Here is a 15,065-nt window from a genome sequence, read left to right as displayed (position 1 = left end):
CCGTGTTTCTTCTGATTCTTGTTGGTTGCTTTTGGTCTTAAATTCGAGTGCATTATATATGCTTATTGAGTCATTGGCTCACTTTTAAAAGTGACGAATTCCTCCCATTTTTAATATCCTCAGTGTTACTAACACTCACCCAGCTCACAAGGTACCTTTAGGCTGAACACAAACCTAACAAAGGCTGAAAGTTATATTATTGTAGCGAGTTAGTTTGTTTCTAGTTTTGGTGTCAAGGTTGTCTGAATCCAAGGCTTGTGTTATTGCTAATTGTTGTGTATTCTTTCTTTAACAAATGTGTATTATGTGTGCTTGCTCGGTCGTCGATCCACATCTTTTTTTTTTCGCATCCCAGCCGTGGTCATGCTATTCCGCATGCTCCCGTGATACACAAAATACTTTCTGGCCAGGCTCAAACCGCTAGAAACAGGGCTGGTGTTAACTTCGAGTCATAATTCTTATGTCACCATTACTGGTTGTGATTGTCGAATTTTCGTAATAGTGCGGTTTTGTTTTCTTTAGCTGTCGATCGTTTCGGTCATTAAATGTAAATGGATTCTATTTGTTTACTGGATCGTCCTCTCACTTTTATTTTGCTCTCTTTTCCAGCCTTTGTTACGAACTCCACTTTGCACGCCCCTCCTAGCACTCAAAGCATCTTCAATCTCGACGCGAACCACTACCTATTACGTCAGCTTCAAGAATGACTCTTCCTTATGAAATTCAATCTACAGCTTTGCTAAATAATTCACATATTGGGAACACATCGAAGCGTGTATCAGAAGAGTTTTTGTTTTTAGAATCTAAGTGGGCTCAAGTATTTACAGGATTAGTTGCTTTTACCGCAATTGTCATTACTTGCCACCAAGTTAGTTTGCTTACGGATTTTCACGTGTGGGCGTAAAGTTTAGTTTAAAAGTTGTTAAAATTTACATTTGTGCCTTGAATCACTCATTTTGTGTATACGTAAGGAGTTTGTCTGCACTCATATGACGGAATGGAATTTTCTTTGCTTAGGAACACCAACGTCTGGTAAAGAGATATCACCTATTCGAAACATTTATTTAATCTCATAGGGCAGTTGTGTTTAGTCTATTATTAACAGTTCATATTTAAAAAATATGTACAGATTTATGCAAGTTTAGTAATAAAGCTTTTAATATGGAATCTCGGAATGGTCTTTCGAAATCTAGCCGTTTTCAATCTTTCAGTAACCAAATGATGAGCATCCATACTTCATAACAAAACATGCTAATCCGTAATTATGGCTCCTAATGTTTTACGCTTGAAAACCTTTATAAGACGTGACATGGTTCTTATAATTCCTCTTTAAAATGGTCATTTCATCTGTGCGTAGTGCCGTCCCTCTTATTTATTATTTTTTATTTTATTTGAACACATTGGTACAAGGGGCATCAAATACATATGCGCCACACAATGAGGCAAGTATCAGTTACCATTGAGTTGTGTGAGGGCTGTGATACTGTCCGAGAATGGGATATGACTATCGTAATTTAGGAGGATGACTTAATCATTTCAACATCAGATTTTCCAAATGTATGTGAACAGGAAGCTTTCTATAAGCAACACCCACCAGAAACATTGTGGCTCTAGGCAATCCAGTTGGGTACTACACAGATTTGAACTAGCTACTATGTATACGCGATTTCCTAGCAAACACGAGCCTAAGCACAGAACAGCTCCGCATTCTGCGTCAGGTTTTTTATCATTACTAAATAAAGACATGCTTGAAGTATTCAGCTCTTGGTCATTAGTTTTAGAGGATATGCATACTTCTGTTGTCCCTTTCAGATGAGCACTACTTAGTTTTACATAAGCCATCCATTTTGATAAGTAAATATGATACGTTCGTACGTAACGAATTGATGCTTTCTATTTAAAACCCGTGTATGTCAATAGTTGCTTTTTCTGATGAAGTATTATGTGAATAGTCAGAAAACCTGCCTAATTGAGCTTACAAACCTATCTGTCTAATGAAGTTCATTATGTAAAATAGTTGCAGTTTTTATCTGACTTCTAGAGCGATTGTTTTCCTTTAGTTGTCTTGTGTTCATCTATCGAATAAAATACTCTAAGTATTGTTGGCTTATAGATCAACAGCTCTGGAAATTAGTGATCACGCTACCAGTAGATTCCTAGTAACTGGTTAGTTTGTTCGGTTAAGTGATTCATGTAATTGGTTGCGGAACGGTGGTCTAGTGTTTCAAGCATTTGAAGTCCAACCAGCTCATGAAAAGTTTCGACTACGCTTCATATGGGCACCCGGGTCATATCATTCATTGTCTTAAAAAACGTTTAACCCGAATCTGGATACACAAACTCGGCATTATTGAATACGTTACATCGTCGGTTTCTAAGTGGTTAAAATTCTATATAAATATAATTTTTCACATTTAATGTCTAAATAACTCAGTTTTAAATCCACTCAAATTTACAAGTAAACTGAAAATTAATTTTAGAGTTATTTACAAATTGTCTTTATTAAAATATACCTGTCGATATTTACTGTCCAGTAAATTGAACTAAGTATTAACTGGGAAAAGTGAACAGTTTTCGGTACGTAAGATCATCAAATTTAATTGAAATCATCTTGGAATTGTTTTAAACTGTTCGTTGTAGTCCCATTTTTTTACAAGTTGTTTTTAAACAAACTTTTCACAACAATAAAGAGTTTCGGAACTCTAGAAACAGTGATATGAAAACTTAGAATCTACACTAATATTAATCCCTTTTATATTTATTTCATAGTTTATGTTTGCAGTTTTTATGCCGATACATTTCGTGAATAACTGTGTTGAATTCTTTTTGTGATTTTGATAAAACGCATTTGATTTCTGGTATCAAGTTCTAATTTTGACAAAAATACTAAAAAAATTAAGAGGCTGGTACTTTCAACTAAAATATTGTAAACAGGGTGAAATGTGCATTTCAAATTCTTGATTGTCGTAACATTATCTGCACAGGCAAGCCTATGTGGTAATACGAGCTGATAGGTTTGATCCAGTAAACAATTAAAAACATTGATTTTAAGATTATTTGAAGCTCATCTAGGAAATATTATGCATTTGGGCGAGGGTTTTGTTGTAATCTGTTCAATTTAAAGATGATTTTTACTATAGACAAATCATCTGAAAAGACCAGTAAAAATCGACGAACACTACAAGACCGTTTCGTCTCTATTTTCGAATCCTCAACAGTGCGTTACCTGTTGCAGACCTAGGACAAAATTTTGAAGGAGTCACAATATGCGTATTCTTATAAACCGGATAGTTCACACATGTAACCCCAATCATTTTGCAACGTATGGAAAAACTACCATCTATCAGCACCCTCTACTAGAGTCTGATTTTTAACAATCCTCCGACTGATACCGGTTCAGTTCGAAAACTCTTCAAATATTGGATATGTCAGTAATTTGCTGAGGAAAATGCATCGGTAAGAGGTGGCAGATCTATTTTCCAAACAGATTTTATATCATGATCTTGCGATGTTGAAAAATAGCATTTATATGGGTATATTCTCAGGTTTCATGCAGTTGCATTCTTCAAATATTTGTGTATAGAAATGCTTCAACGTAAGAAAATCAGTCAGTGTTCACAAATTTCTTATTCAAAGAATATGAAAGTGTTGTGATTTTAATGAATAGTGCTGAGAAAGCATGTTTGTATTAACTTCTTATGTTCGAGTAGTTAGTCTTGTTAATGTGAGAAATATCATCAGTGAAAATTCACAAAAATAATGACTACCAACCAAAATGACGTACTAAGCGATTACTCATTTGAAATAACCACATTATAAACCGAATAATGATCATTATGTGTAAGTGGAGTAGTGACATAATGTATATTACAAAGCTACTTAACCTAATTCCGTTTGAGGATCCGAATAGCACAGTAGGTCTCTCACAAAAAGTGTAGTTTATAGTCGAGTACTCGAATCTGTATTTATTAACTGACCCAAATTAAATTTGTATAACAGTGATCTGGTGTTTAAGACTCAACTTCCAACCACTGAGGTGCATATTCAAACACCATCTCCGGTTTAGATATCTGGGTAAAATCGCTAGTTTACACGGTGTAGCTTAAGAGCGACTGCATGATCCTGTATTTAAATACCGAGTGATATTATACTAAATGTTAAGCCAGTCAGAAATAATATACTTTGCATATAATGAGCTGTTTTATTTACTAAACTAATTAAGAATATAGCTTTTTCTTGAACATGCTTATTAGCTACTTCTTACCGTTATTATTAATTTCTAAACAGATTTATTTGCATCTAATTAATTACACTTGCCCAAATGAACAAAGATGGGTCGTTCGAATTTTATTCTACGTGCCAATCTATGCATTTGAGTCTTGGCTGAGTTTGCTTTTCCTAAAACATGAAGATTACTATGTGTATTTCGATTCTGTTCGAGATTGTTATGAAGGTTAGTTTTGGTTTGATAAAGTATGTAGTATCTTTTATTTGTTGGGATGTATTTCATACAAGTTTGACTAGCATTATTCTGTAAGATAATTATAGGAGGGTGTGTTTGGTTTTGTGGTAACATATTAACTACAGTGTTCTCTTCTGAATAAGAAACCTCTTTGATGCTGCATTTAAGCCTTGGACATGTGGTATCAGATATACAGTATGGATTGTTTCAATTAGTATGAACATGTAGGAAAATGTTTTTATTATGTGAAACATAGTATCCTCAAGTGATTATCTCGCATTCTATATCCTCTCCACCTCTTTCTACCCTTTGTTACTATAATTTTAAGCAATCGGTTAAAACGACCCACTTCAAAGGGAAATCTCTGGGAAAACTTAACACATGTAAAAATCAGTAACTAGTTATCGATTTTTAAAATTTATTTCATATTCAGTCATAAAACACAAATGAAAATATATAAATCTGAAGATATTTAACATCATGGACTATTTTCGGCTAGATATACTTGGATGAGAAATAAAAGTAATGTTTCAAGATGATCATATCGTTAACAGTTTCATAAGTACATTTGTTGACCAACACTCGTCAGCTGTTCCTTCAACATGTGATATACATAGTAGAAAGGTCTATTCTACATTCATAATTCATTCTATGTTGTTAAGTATTATGATGTAATTTTTGTGCCAAAGTTTACTCTAAAAATGTATATTCTCAAATTGATTGTATTATATTTTTGAATTCAATATGAAATAGTTTGGATTATCCTGTTGTTAGTATTTTGACTGAAACTTGATTAATTTTGTTCGGCTTGCTACATGTTTTCTATTCTATATTAACTTGTGTCATAGTGGATATATCGAGGCAATTCGTACAGTATGTCAACTAAAAATTGTCCGATTTCAGTCAAAATATCAACAAGAGATTAATCCAGGCTATTACAAATTGAATTAGAAAGCTCATTCCCGTCGCACAAGTGAGTGGTTATCCTGGACTCAGTATCTAAGTGGATAATACGGTGGTGTTTGAAGCAAACGATACTGGGTTTGAGTCCTGGAATGAACGTTATCTCTGGAATGCAAGTACATCTAGCTGGCGAGTCCCGAATAGGATGAGATGCGCTTTTTGGACTCCGCTGCTAACCACATTCCATTTATTCTCTATTAATCGTATTCTATAACATTAACTGACATTCATAAACAATGTTAGTGTAGCTCATATAACAAATACTTGTTTATTTCCTCAACTTGGAGGGATGCTTTATTCGTGTGAAGGATAGTTACACTACTCAGCTGCTACCTTGACGTGGTGGTCGGGCTTGCCTATCGTGATGAACCAACCGAGCTATGCTGGCTGGAACAATCGTTCCTCGAGGTCCTACCATGCCAGACAGGTCGGTTGAAGAGCAGTGAGACTAAAAGCAGAAATCCCAAGGTCCGAAGGCGAAGTCGTACTGCCGACTGTACAGAGGTGTGACGGCAGTAAGGTGTTTCCTTCGGACATCCAGCATGACAGCGATGCTGCCTTCCCACAAGAAGGGGTGGGGTTAGAAAAGGTCGACCCTAAAAATGCACACCTCGCCTTATCCCACGAATTTCCGTCTCCGGCGGTAAGGTCCTTTGAAGAACGGAGCTAACACGTCAAAAATCCCCCACAAAAAGGTCGTGCGTGACCGGCCTCAAGCAGTTGTCCCTTGGGCACTGCGGTCACGCTCCCAGGTCGTTAAGACCAACAATTATCCAACTTCTTTTTGAGGTCTCTCAAGAAATACCCTTCCACGGTGTGGGCAGCCAGTCAGTCAGTCAGTCAGCGACAACGTAGGACCAGGCACATATATGCATCGGTCCAAGTTGCCATACCTCGTTAGCACAACAAGATGAACACCGGATCCATAGAAGTGATTAATTTAGTGGTGGTAGTATATAAAGAAAGGTTGTATATAAGGATATAGTATAGGAAGGAAAAAAGTTATAAAGCAATTTTAATCTCAAGGTTTAAGGGAAGATAAAGAGTGTATACACCTACGCCATTGTGATCGATCCTGAGCCATGTCACCCAGAGTCTCCAACCATAGTCACGCGGACCCCAACCAGGTAGTCTGCATTTACCAACACGGCTCAGACTAGAAGTTAGTGACTTCAAGCACTGATGCCACGTTTTGGTTTGGCCGCCCCTAACTCTCTTCCAACCATCGTCAATACTAGTCAGCATTGAGTGTCGTGGTAATCGGTGTTCAGGCATACGTAACACGTGGCCCAACCATCTCAGTCGATGAAGATTCATGACTTCATCAACTGATTTACCATCATTCCCCAATACCCTGCGTCTAACCTCACTATTACTTACCCGGTTATCCCAGCAGATGCAAGCAATATTTCTAAGACATCTGTGGTCAAATACTAGTAACCTACGAGTATCTGCTACTCTTAATGGCCATGTTTCACAGCCGTAAAGTAGAACAGAGCAAACTGCTGTGCAGTATACTCGTCCCTTAATTGATAGACGGATATCTCGCCTTCGCCATAGGTGACGTGAGTTGGCAAAAGCCAAACGCGATTTTTGAATCCGTGCAGAAATTTCGTCAGACACCAACCCATTAGGGCTGATCAGACTTCCAAGATAAGTGAAGTTGTCGACGCGTTCGACTACTTCACTCCTTATCCTTAGTTTAGGCGTTGACGTAGGCCAGTCCTGGAGTAACAATTCACATTTAGAGGTGGGGAAACGCATCCCAAACATCCTGGCATTATTACTCAGTGCGAACAGAAGACTCTGCATTTTATCAGCGTCTTCACCAAACAGGACTATGTCATCTGCGTATTCTAAGTCGATAAGTGAACCTCCTTGTAGAAGATCAATTCCTGAAAATTCAGTCGACGAGAGTGTTATTTCCAGCAACAGGTCTATAATGAAGTTAAACAAAAATGGGGATAGTGGACAGCCTTGACGGACACCACTTGAGGTTGTAAAATCATATGACAGTTCGCCATAAGCTCTCACTCGACTGGTAGTGTTCGAGTAAAGAGCCTTCACAAGGTTTATGTATTTCTGAGTTACACCTTTTAATGACAGACACTGCCACAAAACCTCTCGGTCTACAGAGTCAAATGCTGCTTTTAAGTCAAGAAAAACTATCATTGTCGGACGCCGATAAGCATGCCTGTGTTCTAAAACCTGACGAATGGCGAATATGTAGTCGATACAGCCACGACCAGGTCTGAAGCCAGCCTGATTTTCTCGTGTTTGCAGTTCACGAGTCTTAGTTAGGCGCCCGATAATTATTGAGGCTAGTATTTTAGAAGCTATATTGGTCAAACTAATCCCTCTATGGTTATCACAGGATGATTTTGGCCCCTTCTTATATATTGAGACAATCAGAGATTGTGACCAGTTAGATGGGATTACGTCCGTCTCCCAGATTTTAGCCAGAATATTAGTCAACCTAATCGCTAAAATTGGGCCACCATACTTGAAGACCTCTGGAGCCAATCCATCTGGACCAGCTGCTCTTCCTCGTTTCAGATTAGCTTTAGCCTTTTGAACTTCAACTAGAGTCAGGGGACCTACTTCAATGTTCCATTCAGACTGTTTGGGAATGGTGGGTAACTGTAGAGTAGCTGAATGCCAGCTAAACTGTTCTCCAAAGTGTGCCGCCCATCGTTCTAAACGTTTGGACTGAGAGCAGATGAGAATCTCATCTTTTTCCGAGGTTGTCTCGCTTACACTTGACCTCTTAATTCCGGTTTCTTTTATTAGTCTGAATAGTTGCCTGGTGTTGCCTACAACCGCTGCCTTTTTCATCTCTTTTGCTTTCGTTGTCCACCACTGCTCACGATCGTTCCTCATACTTTTGTTTAACCTAGATCTGATTTGTTTTTGCTTTTCATCGTGTTCAAATCCTGATGAGATGAGTTTGCAAGAATCCATCAGTGCAATAGACTTAGAAGAAATCCACTGGTTTTTTGGAGCTCTATGGTTTAAATAACTAATAGATGTTACTGCTGTTTCCACAGCTGTTCGTGTATCTTTCCAAGCAATGTCTGGATAAACCTCGTTTGCAGAACTGCCTAGATGTGAACTCAGTTGTTCCTGGAACTTACTTTTGGCTTTCTCGTCCTCCAGTTCAACCCTTATGGGTCTTCTCAGTGTACTTTTCCTGCGTCCATTGAGGCGCAGACAAATGCGCGCTCGTATTAAAGCGTGATCAGAGTCTAAAAAAGTATTCCAATACGAGCGACAATCTTCTATCGAGCCTCTCCAACGATAACTGATGAAAATATGGTCTATTTGAGTCCATCGTTGGTTTGGTGCAGGTGGTCGCCATGTTAGACGATGTCTCTCCTTATGCTTAAAATTAGTGCTTGCTAAAAATAAACGATTGTCTGAGCATAGTTGCAACAGACGATCACCATTATCGGTTCGTTGAGCCGGAATACTAAAACACCCACCTAAATGTCTTTCTGTTTGATTTAAGCTGCCTACCTGGGCATTAAAGTCACCCGCTACGACTACTATGTCTGAGCGCTTAGCTTTCTGAAGAAGCTCAGAGAGTTTTCTGTAAAAGTCATCTTTCACTTCATCATGGCTACAGTCAGTGGGAGCGTAGGCAGAAACGACGAAAAGACAACGACGTGTATCTCTATCCTTCCGAGTTCAGCCGGGAAGTGATATTAGCCCTCATACCCGTAACAGCACACGAGACCAAGTTGGTCACTTTCAAATCCTTCCTACACCTAATAACTCTCTTATTTCCACGACTAACCCTTCCCACGTCCTTTTATCACCTCGCACCGCTAGGGCAAACGATTCAAGTACACGGAACGTTATTCCTGGTCTCCTGAAACCACGCTCCAAACTACATATAGGAACTCTTAATGTCCGAACATTGTGCCAAATAGGACAACAGGCTTCCTTAGCTAGGACTCTAGAATCTTACACCATCGATGTGTGCTGCGTCTCCGAAACGCGCATACAAGATCCGAGTAGCGTCATTCATTTGACCTCACCTAATCAAAACAAAGAACCACCTCGATACACGCTTCGTGTATCTGGAAGCCCTGATGCTGCTTCCCGTTGCCTCGCTGGAGTAGGTATAGCATTAAGTCCTAGGGCAGAACTAGCTCATTTAGACTGGATCCCAGTAGACAGTCGTCTATGCGCTGTCCGACTAAACGGATCAGTAAGGACTCGAAAAAGGCGAAAGATTTGCCCCCAAATGCCCTGGTACGGCGGAGAGTGGGGAGAGTCCGCTCTCCCTCTCGAAATGCTCTCACATGGCCACGCGTATGTAGCCTCTGCCAGGGAAGTCCTACTCACTGCCTTCTCGTGGTGGGGGTGTTGTTTACGAAAGTGAGAGGACGAAGAGCGAATGTCCGGCGCTTTAACCGGGTTGGTGGATGTGGAGGATCCACCTAGGGGAGTTGGAAAACCCTGATTCCAAACCAATGGTGCACATGGGCTCCAGTATCCTGAAAGAACGAATGGCGTATGAACTAACTGTTGGTCACCGGCTACCATGGGACTGCATCTCCTTACGATGCTCCACTGCCTTGTGGACTAGACCTTTAGGTCAAAGACTCCGGGTGTGGCCCCCTAAGAAAATCACCTGCTTCAGTTTGGGCACCTGAGCAGTATCATAGCCCTCACACAAATCGAATGAGATATGTGAGGCGCATATTTATCTGGTGCTTCCTTGTACCAATATTTATGTGTTTAAAATAAAGTAAAAAAAGGACTCGAAAAGATAGGGAAACTCGTCGTTGCCTCTTCATCGTCTCTGCCTACTCTCCCACTGACTGCAGCTCAGTCGATATAAAAGATGAGTTTTACAGGAAACTTTCTAACCTTCTCCGAAAAGCTAGGCGTTCTGATGTAGTAATAGTGGCTGGTGGCTTTAATGCTCAAGTAGGTAAACTAAGTGAAAGGGAAAGGCACCTGGGAGGATCTTATGGTGTCGTGGCTAAAAGAACAGATAATGGCGACCGTCTGTTGCAGCTGTGCTCAGATAACCGCCTATTTCTTGCAAATACTAACTTTAAGCATAAGGAAAAACATCTTTTGACATGGCGACCCCTCAATTCGTCCCAATGTTGGACCCAATTAGACCACATCGCTATCAGCCACCGATGGAGGGGCTCGATAGAAGACTGTCGCTCATTCTGGAGCACATGTTTAGACTCAGATCATGCTCTAGTGCGAGCACGTATCTGTCTGCGTCTTACTGGACGTAGGAAAGACACTGCAACGATGCCTCTTAGGGTTCTACTTAATGATAGGCAAGCTAAGAATATATTTCAGGAACAACTGGAAAAACAGTTAGACAGACATGTAAGTTGTGCCCACCTCGAAGCAGCATGGAATGACATCCGTAAAGCTGTGGAAACAGCAGTGATATCCGCTAGTAAGGTAAACCATAATGTCAGGGAGAAACAATGGATCTCGGCAGCATCTACAGCACTGATAGATGCTCGAAAACTCATCCCACCTGGCTCTGAACATAACGAAGAGCGGAGTCAGCTTAAGCGAAGGCTAATAAGAAGCCTACGCAATGATCGTGAACAGTGGTGGGTAGCGAAAGCAAGAGAGATGGAAAAGGCAGTGACAATGGGTAACAGCCGACAGCTATTCAAACTTATTAAAGAAACCGGCATTAGGAACCCAACTATTAGCGAAACTATCTCAGACAAAGATGGGCATATCATTCATTCTCAATCCAGGAGATTGGATCGATGGGCAGAACACTTTAGGGATCAGTTCAACTGGCCTTCAGCCATACTTCAGTTACCCACGATCCCCAGTCGTCCTGAATGGCAAATTGATGTAAGTCCTCCAACTCTCTACGAGGTTGAAAAAGCTATAGGAAATCTAAAGCGAGGGGGAGCGGCAGGCCCTGACAGGTTGTCCCCTGAGATTTTTAAGGATGGTGGTCCAGTACTAGCAGCGAGATTGACTGAGGTCTTAGGTAGAATCTGGGAACTGGACGTAATTCCATCTGACTGGTCCCAATCACTGATTGTGCCAGTCTATAAGAAAGGACAAAAGTCCTCCTGTGACAATCACAGATGGATCAGTTTGACTAATATAGTGTCTAAAATATTAGCTTCCATAATACTTGGACGCCTAACCAAAGCTCGTGAAGAGCAGACTAGAGAAAACCAAGCTAGTTTCCGACCTGGACGTGGTTGCATAGACCAGATATTCACTCTACGTCAGGTCCTAGAACATAGACATACATTCAGACGTCCCACAGTCGTAGTATTTCTTGACCTTAAGGCGGCATTTGACTCCGTTGATCGTGAGGTTCTATGACAGTGTTTGTCAGTGAAAGGAGTACCAAAGAAGTACATTAACCTCATAAAGGCTCTCTACTCGAACACAACTGGTCGAGTTGGAGCTTGTGGCAAACTGTCATCAGAATTGGTCACCTCAAGTGGTGTTCGTCAGGGCTGTCCACTCTCCCCATTCTTGTTTAACTTTGTCGTTGACATGCTTTTAGAGATATCACTTTCATCATCTCAGTCTCCTGGAGTTGAACTTTTACCGGGAGGCTCACTTGTTAACTTAGAATACGCCGACGACATAGTTTTATTCGGTGAAGACGCTGGCAAAATGCAGAGTTTTCTGACCACTATAAGCAACAATGCAGGCATGTTCGGGATGCGATTCTCTCCCTCGAAGTGCAAAATGTTACTTCAGGATTGGGTTGCATCGGCACCCGAACTAATGATAGGGAGTGAAGTAGTTGAGCGTGTCGACCGCTTCACTCATCTTGGGAGTCTCGTCGGCCTTTGTGGTCTGGTGTGTGACGAAATTTCAGTACGGATACAGAAGGCTCGTCTAGCTCGCGCCATTTATGGCGTAGGCGAGATATCCGTCTAGCAACAAAAGGACGGGTTTACTGTACAGCAGTTTGTTCCGTCCTACTTTATGGCAGTGAAACATGGCCGATAAGAGTAGAGGATATTCGTAGGCTACTAGTGTTCGATCATAGGTGTCTTTGACTCATTGCTCGTATATCCTGGGACCACCGGGTAAGTAATGCAGTTGTTAGGAAACGGGTACTAGGTAAGGATGGCAAATCGATTGATGAAGTAGTGAAACTTCATCAGTTGAGATGGCTGGGACATGTGTTACGTATGCCCAACCACCGACTGCCCCGACGTGCAATGCTTTATGGTGTAGGAGCAGGTTGGAAGAAAGCTAGGGGCGGCCAGACCAAAACATGGCATAAATCCATGAAGTCGCTGACAAGTGGACTGAGCCATGTTGGTAGGTGTAGACTACCTGGTTGGGATTCGCGAGATGATAGCAACCGATGGTTAGAGACCTTGAATGACATGGCTCAAAATCGTTTGCAATGGTGAAGGTGCATCCACTCTTTGTGTTCTACCAAATTCTAATCTTCTGAATTCTTTATGTCCGTATCCTTTTTCTCTTTCCAAATTTATTTCACCGTATTATACTCTTTCAATAACATCTTCAAACCCTAATCTTTCACATAATGCTTATAGTCTTACTACTTCTACCAATATGGGATTTGAATCGACAACTGCATCTCTGTACTAATGTGGTATGGCGTCTCGAACTGATGTACGTACGTACGAAGTTCTACGTTGTAACTGACTGACTGACTGAAATAGAAATAGGTGAAGCGAATTTTGTGCCTGCCTTTCAGTGGTTGGAGGTTGAATGGATAAATCACTAGGTCACCATCCCATTTAATCTATATTAAAGGGCATATCTAGCTTATGGATTCAGATAATTCCAAAAATTTCTGAGCCGAGTTGTTTGCCTTTTACTTACAAAACATATTGGACCAGAGTGTTATTTTATATCCATCATCTTACTGACGGAATTGCACTCAGTGCTTATTAGAATCATAAATGTACTAAATGTTCATGACATGGCCAATTACAATTTATTGTATGATCAGATCTGTAAATTACTTTCTCTAGTTGTTATGTATTCAACCTAAATGATGAAAGTATTTTATAACAAGAATTTTCATTCTAACTGCAAGTGTTTCTGTGATTAAGTCACTTAAGTTTCGAACATTTAGTCGCAGGTTCAAATCCTACCCTATCTTTGGTTTAAGGAACCAGGTGGTGTTACTTGCTCTCACAAAAATATATAACTCCAAGATGAGTGGACAAGCCTGTCATTGGTATATGTGTTAACAACTAGTAAGTACAAGACGCAATCAGTTCCTACTTTTCTGTCGAATACTCATGAATTGTGCATAAATGCGGCACACCAGTATATCTAATCACAGTCTAATGCCAATACTAAAAATGTTCATATGACCAATCATACGTGCCAGAAAAAAATGACGTTAGTTGCAAACATGCACCAGTTTACAAGTAAAGTTATAAAAAGGAAACAATTTTGTGGCTTATATTTGATGTAAGTTGATTGTAGTGCATAGATGTACAGTCTTGCATCAACTATTTTAGTTGTTATAAATAGAATAAAATGGCGTAGCACAGTTTCAGAAGTAATCTCTATCTGTTGTAAATCAAGCATCAAAATAGTACCATTAGCTTTTGTACAATAATTATAGCGTTATGCACTGGTATAAACAGTTACGTGGTCAAATTTTCTAAGTTTAAAGGATAAGTGAATACATACGCTTTGAAACTTCTGAATGGTGTTTGTATTGTCATTCACACTTCTAATGACTTATCTGTCTGGATAGCAGTGTTGCATGATTAGATTATTGCAACAACATTATCATAATCTGACATGATTATTAAGTATTTACATAAACGAGATAATCATTTATTTCAGTTTAAACAGTACTCGGATTTCCGCTTGATAAGTAAAGACACTTAAACAGTTTGTTTGAATTAATTTCAACTCCAACTCCAACTACATTATTTCCTATATCTTATAAGCGATTGAGATCACGGTGATAATTCTTCTCAGAATTTTGTCATTAAGTGAAAAGGAGAAGAGGACATTTGATTGCATTTCAATTCCATTGCAACAAAGTTGATGTGTCTGAGATTAAATCTAACAGAAGATGCAGCTGATTGTTTTGCGTGCGCATCGTTTTTTATCTTTATGGATTTCATTTGTATGACGAATACATGTTCTGAAGGTTCATCGGACTCTGTACAAAACTTTTCCCAATCTTTTTACGACTTTTCTTGGTTCCCATCGGTTCTTTCCGTGGTATGATTTAATGAACACTTTGTCGCCAACATTACAGCTTTGGATAATGATATTGTGACTGTACCCATCCCTCACCTTGGGTAGCAGCATGGTGCTCACCTTGAATCCCACTGCAAGTACTCATCCATCTCTGCTTAAAATAAAACGGTATAATTTGAATAATGCACATACAACCTTTCTTAGTCGAACGTTTTTGTTCGCATATGTTTGTATTTTTATTACTAATGTTGGTTTAACAGGACTATTAGTCTTCCGAATACATGATTAATTTACGTAGCTCTTAACCCACTTGATTGAATTCACATAAATTTATACGCGATATGGTCTTCCACTAAACACAGTTGAATTTGTAATTCCACTATTATTTCTATTACCCTCTCTGACCCATATTAATTCTGATCATGAGTCTCATAATTTCACTGAACTTATGAAC

General features: G+C 39.7%; 1 protein-coding gene across 1 annotated transcript in view; it reads left to right on the top strand.

Moving 5' to 3' along the window:
* Positions 1-703: 703 nt before the first annotated feature.
* The window catches only part of Smp_158190 (putative organic solute transporter), a gene marked incomplete at its 5' end in the record, with an annotated part of 44,437 nt that continues 30,075 nt past the window's right edge, over positions 704-15,065 (top strand). The window contains 2 exons of the mRNA XM_018798139.1: positions 704-868; positions 4,288-4,453. Coding sequence (XP_018653111.1) covers positions 704-868; positions 4,288-4,453 — 331 coding nt within the window. The remainder of the gene's footprint in view (positions 869-4,287; positions 4,454-15,065) is intronic.

Source organism: Schistosoma mansoni, chromosome 6, assembly GCF_000237925.1.
Source record: "Schistosoma mansoni strain Puerto Rico chromosome 6, complete genome".
Lineage (NCBI taxonomy): Eukaryota > Metazoa > Platyhelminthes > Trematoda > Strigeidida > Schistosomatidae > Schistosoma > Schistosoma mansoni.
The sequence above is the reverse complement of the archived record's forward strand: the minus strand, read 5'-3'. Positions and strand labels throughout refer to the sequence as shown.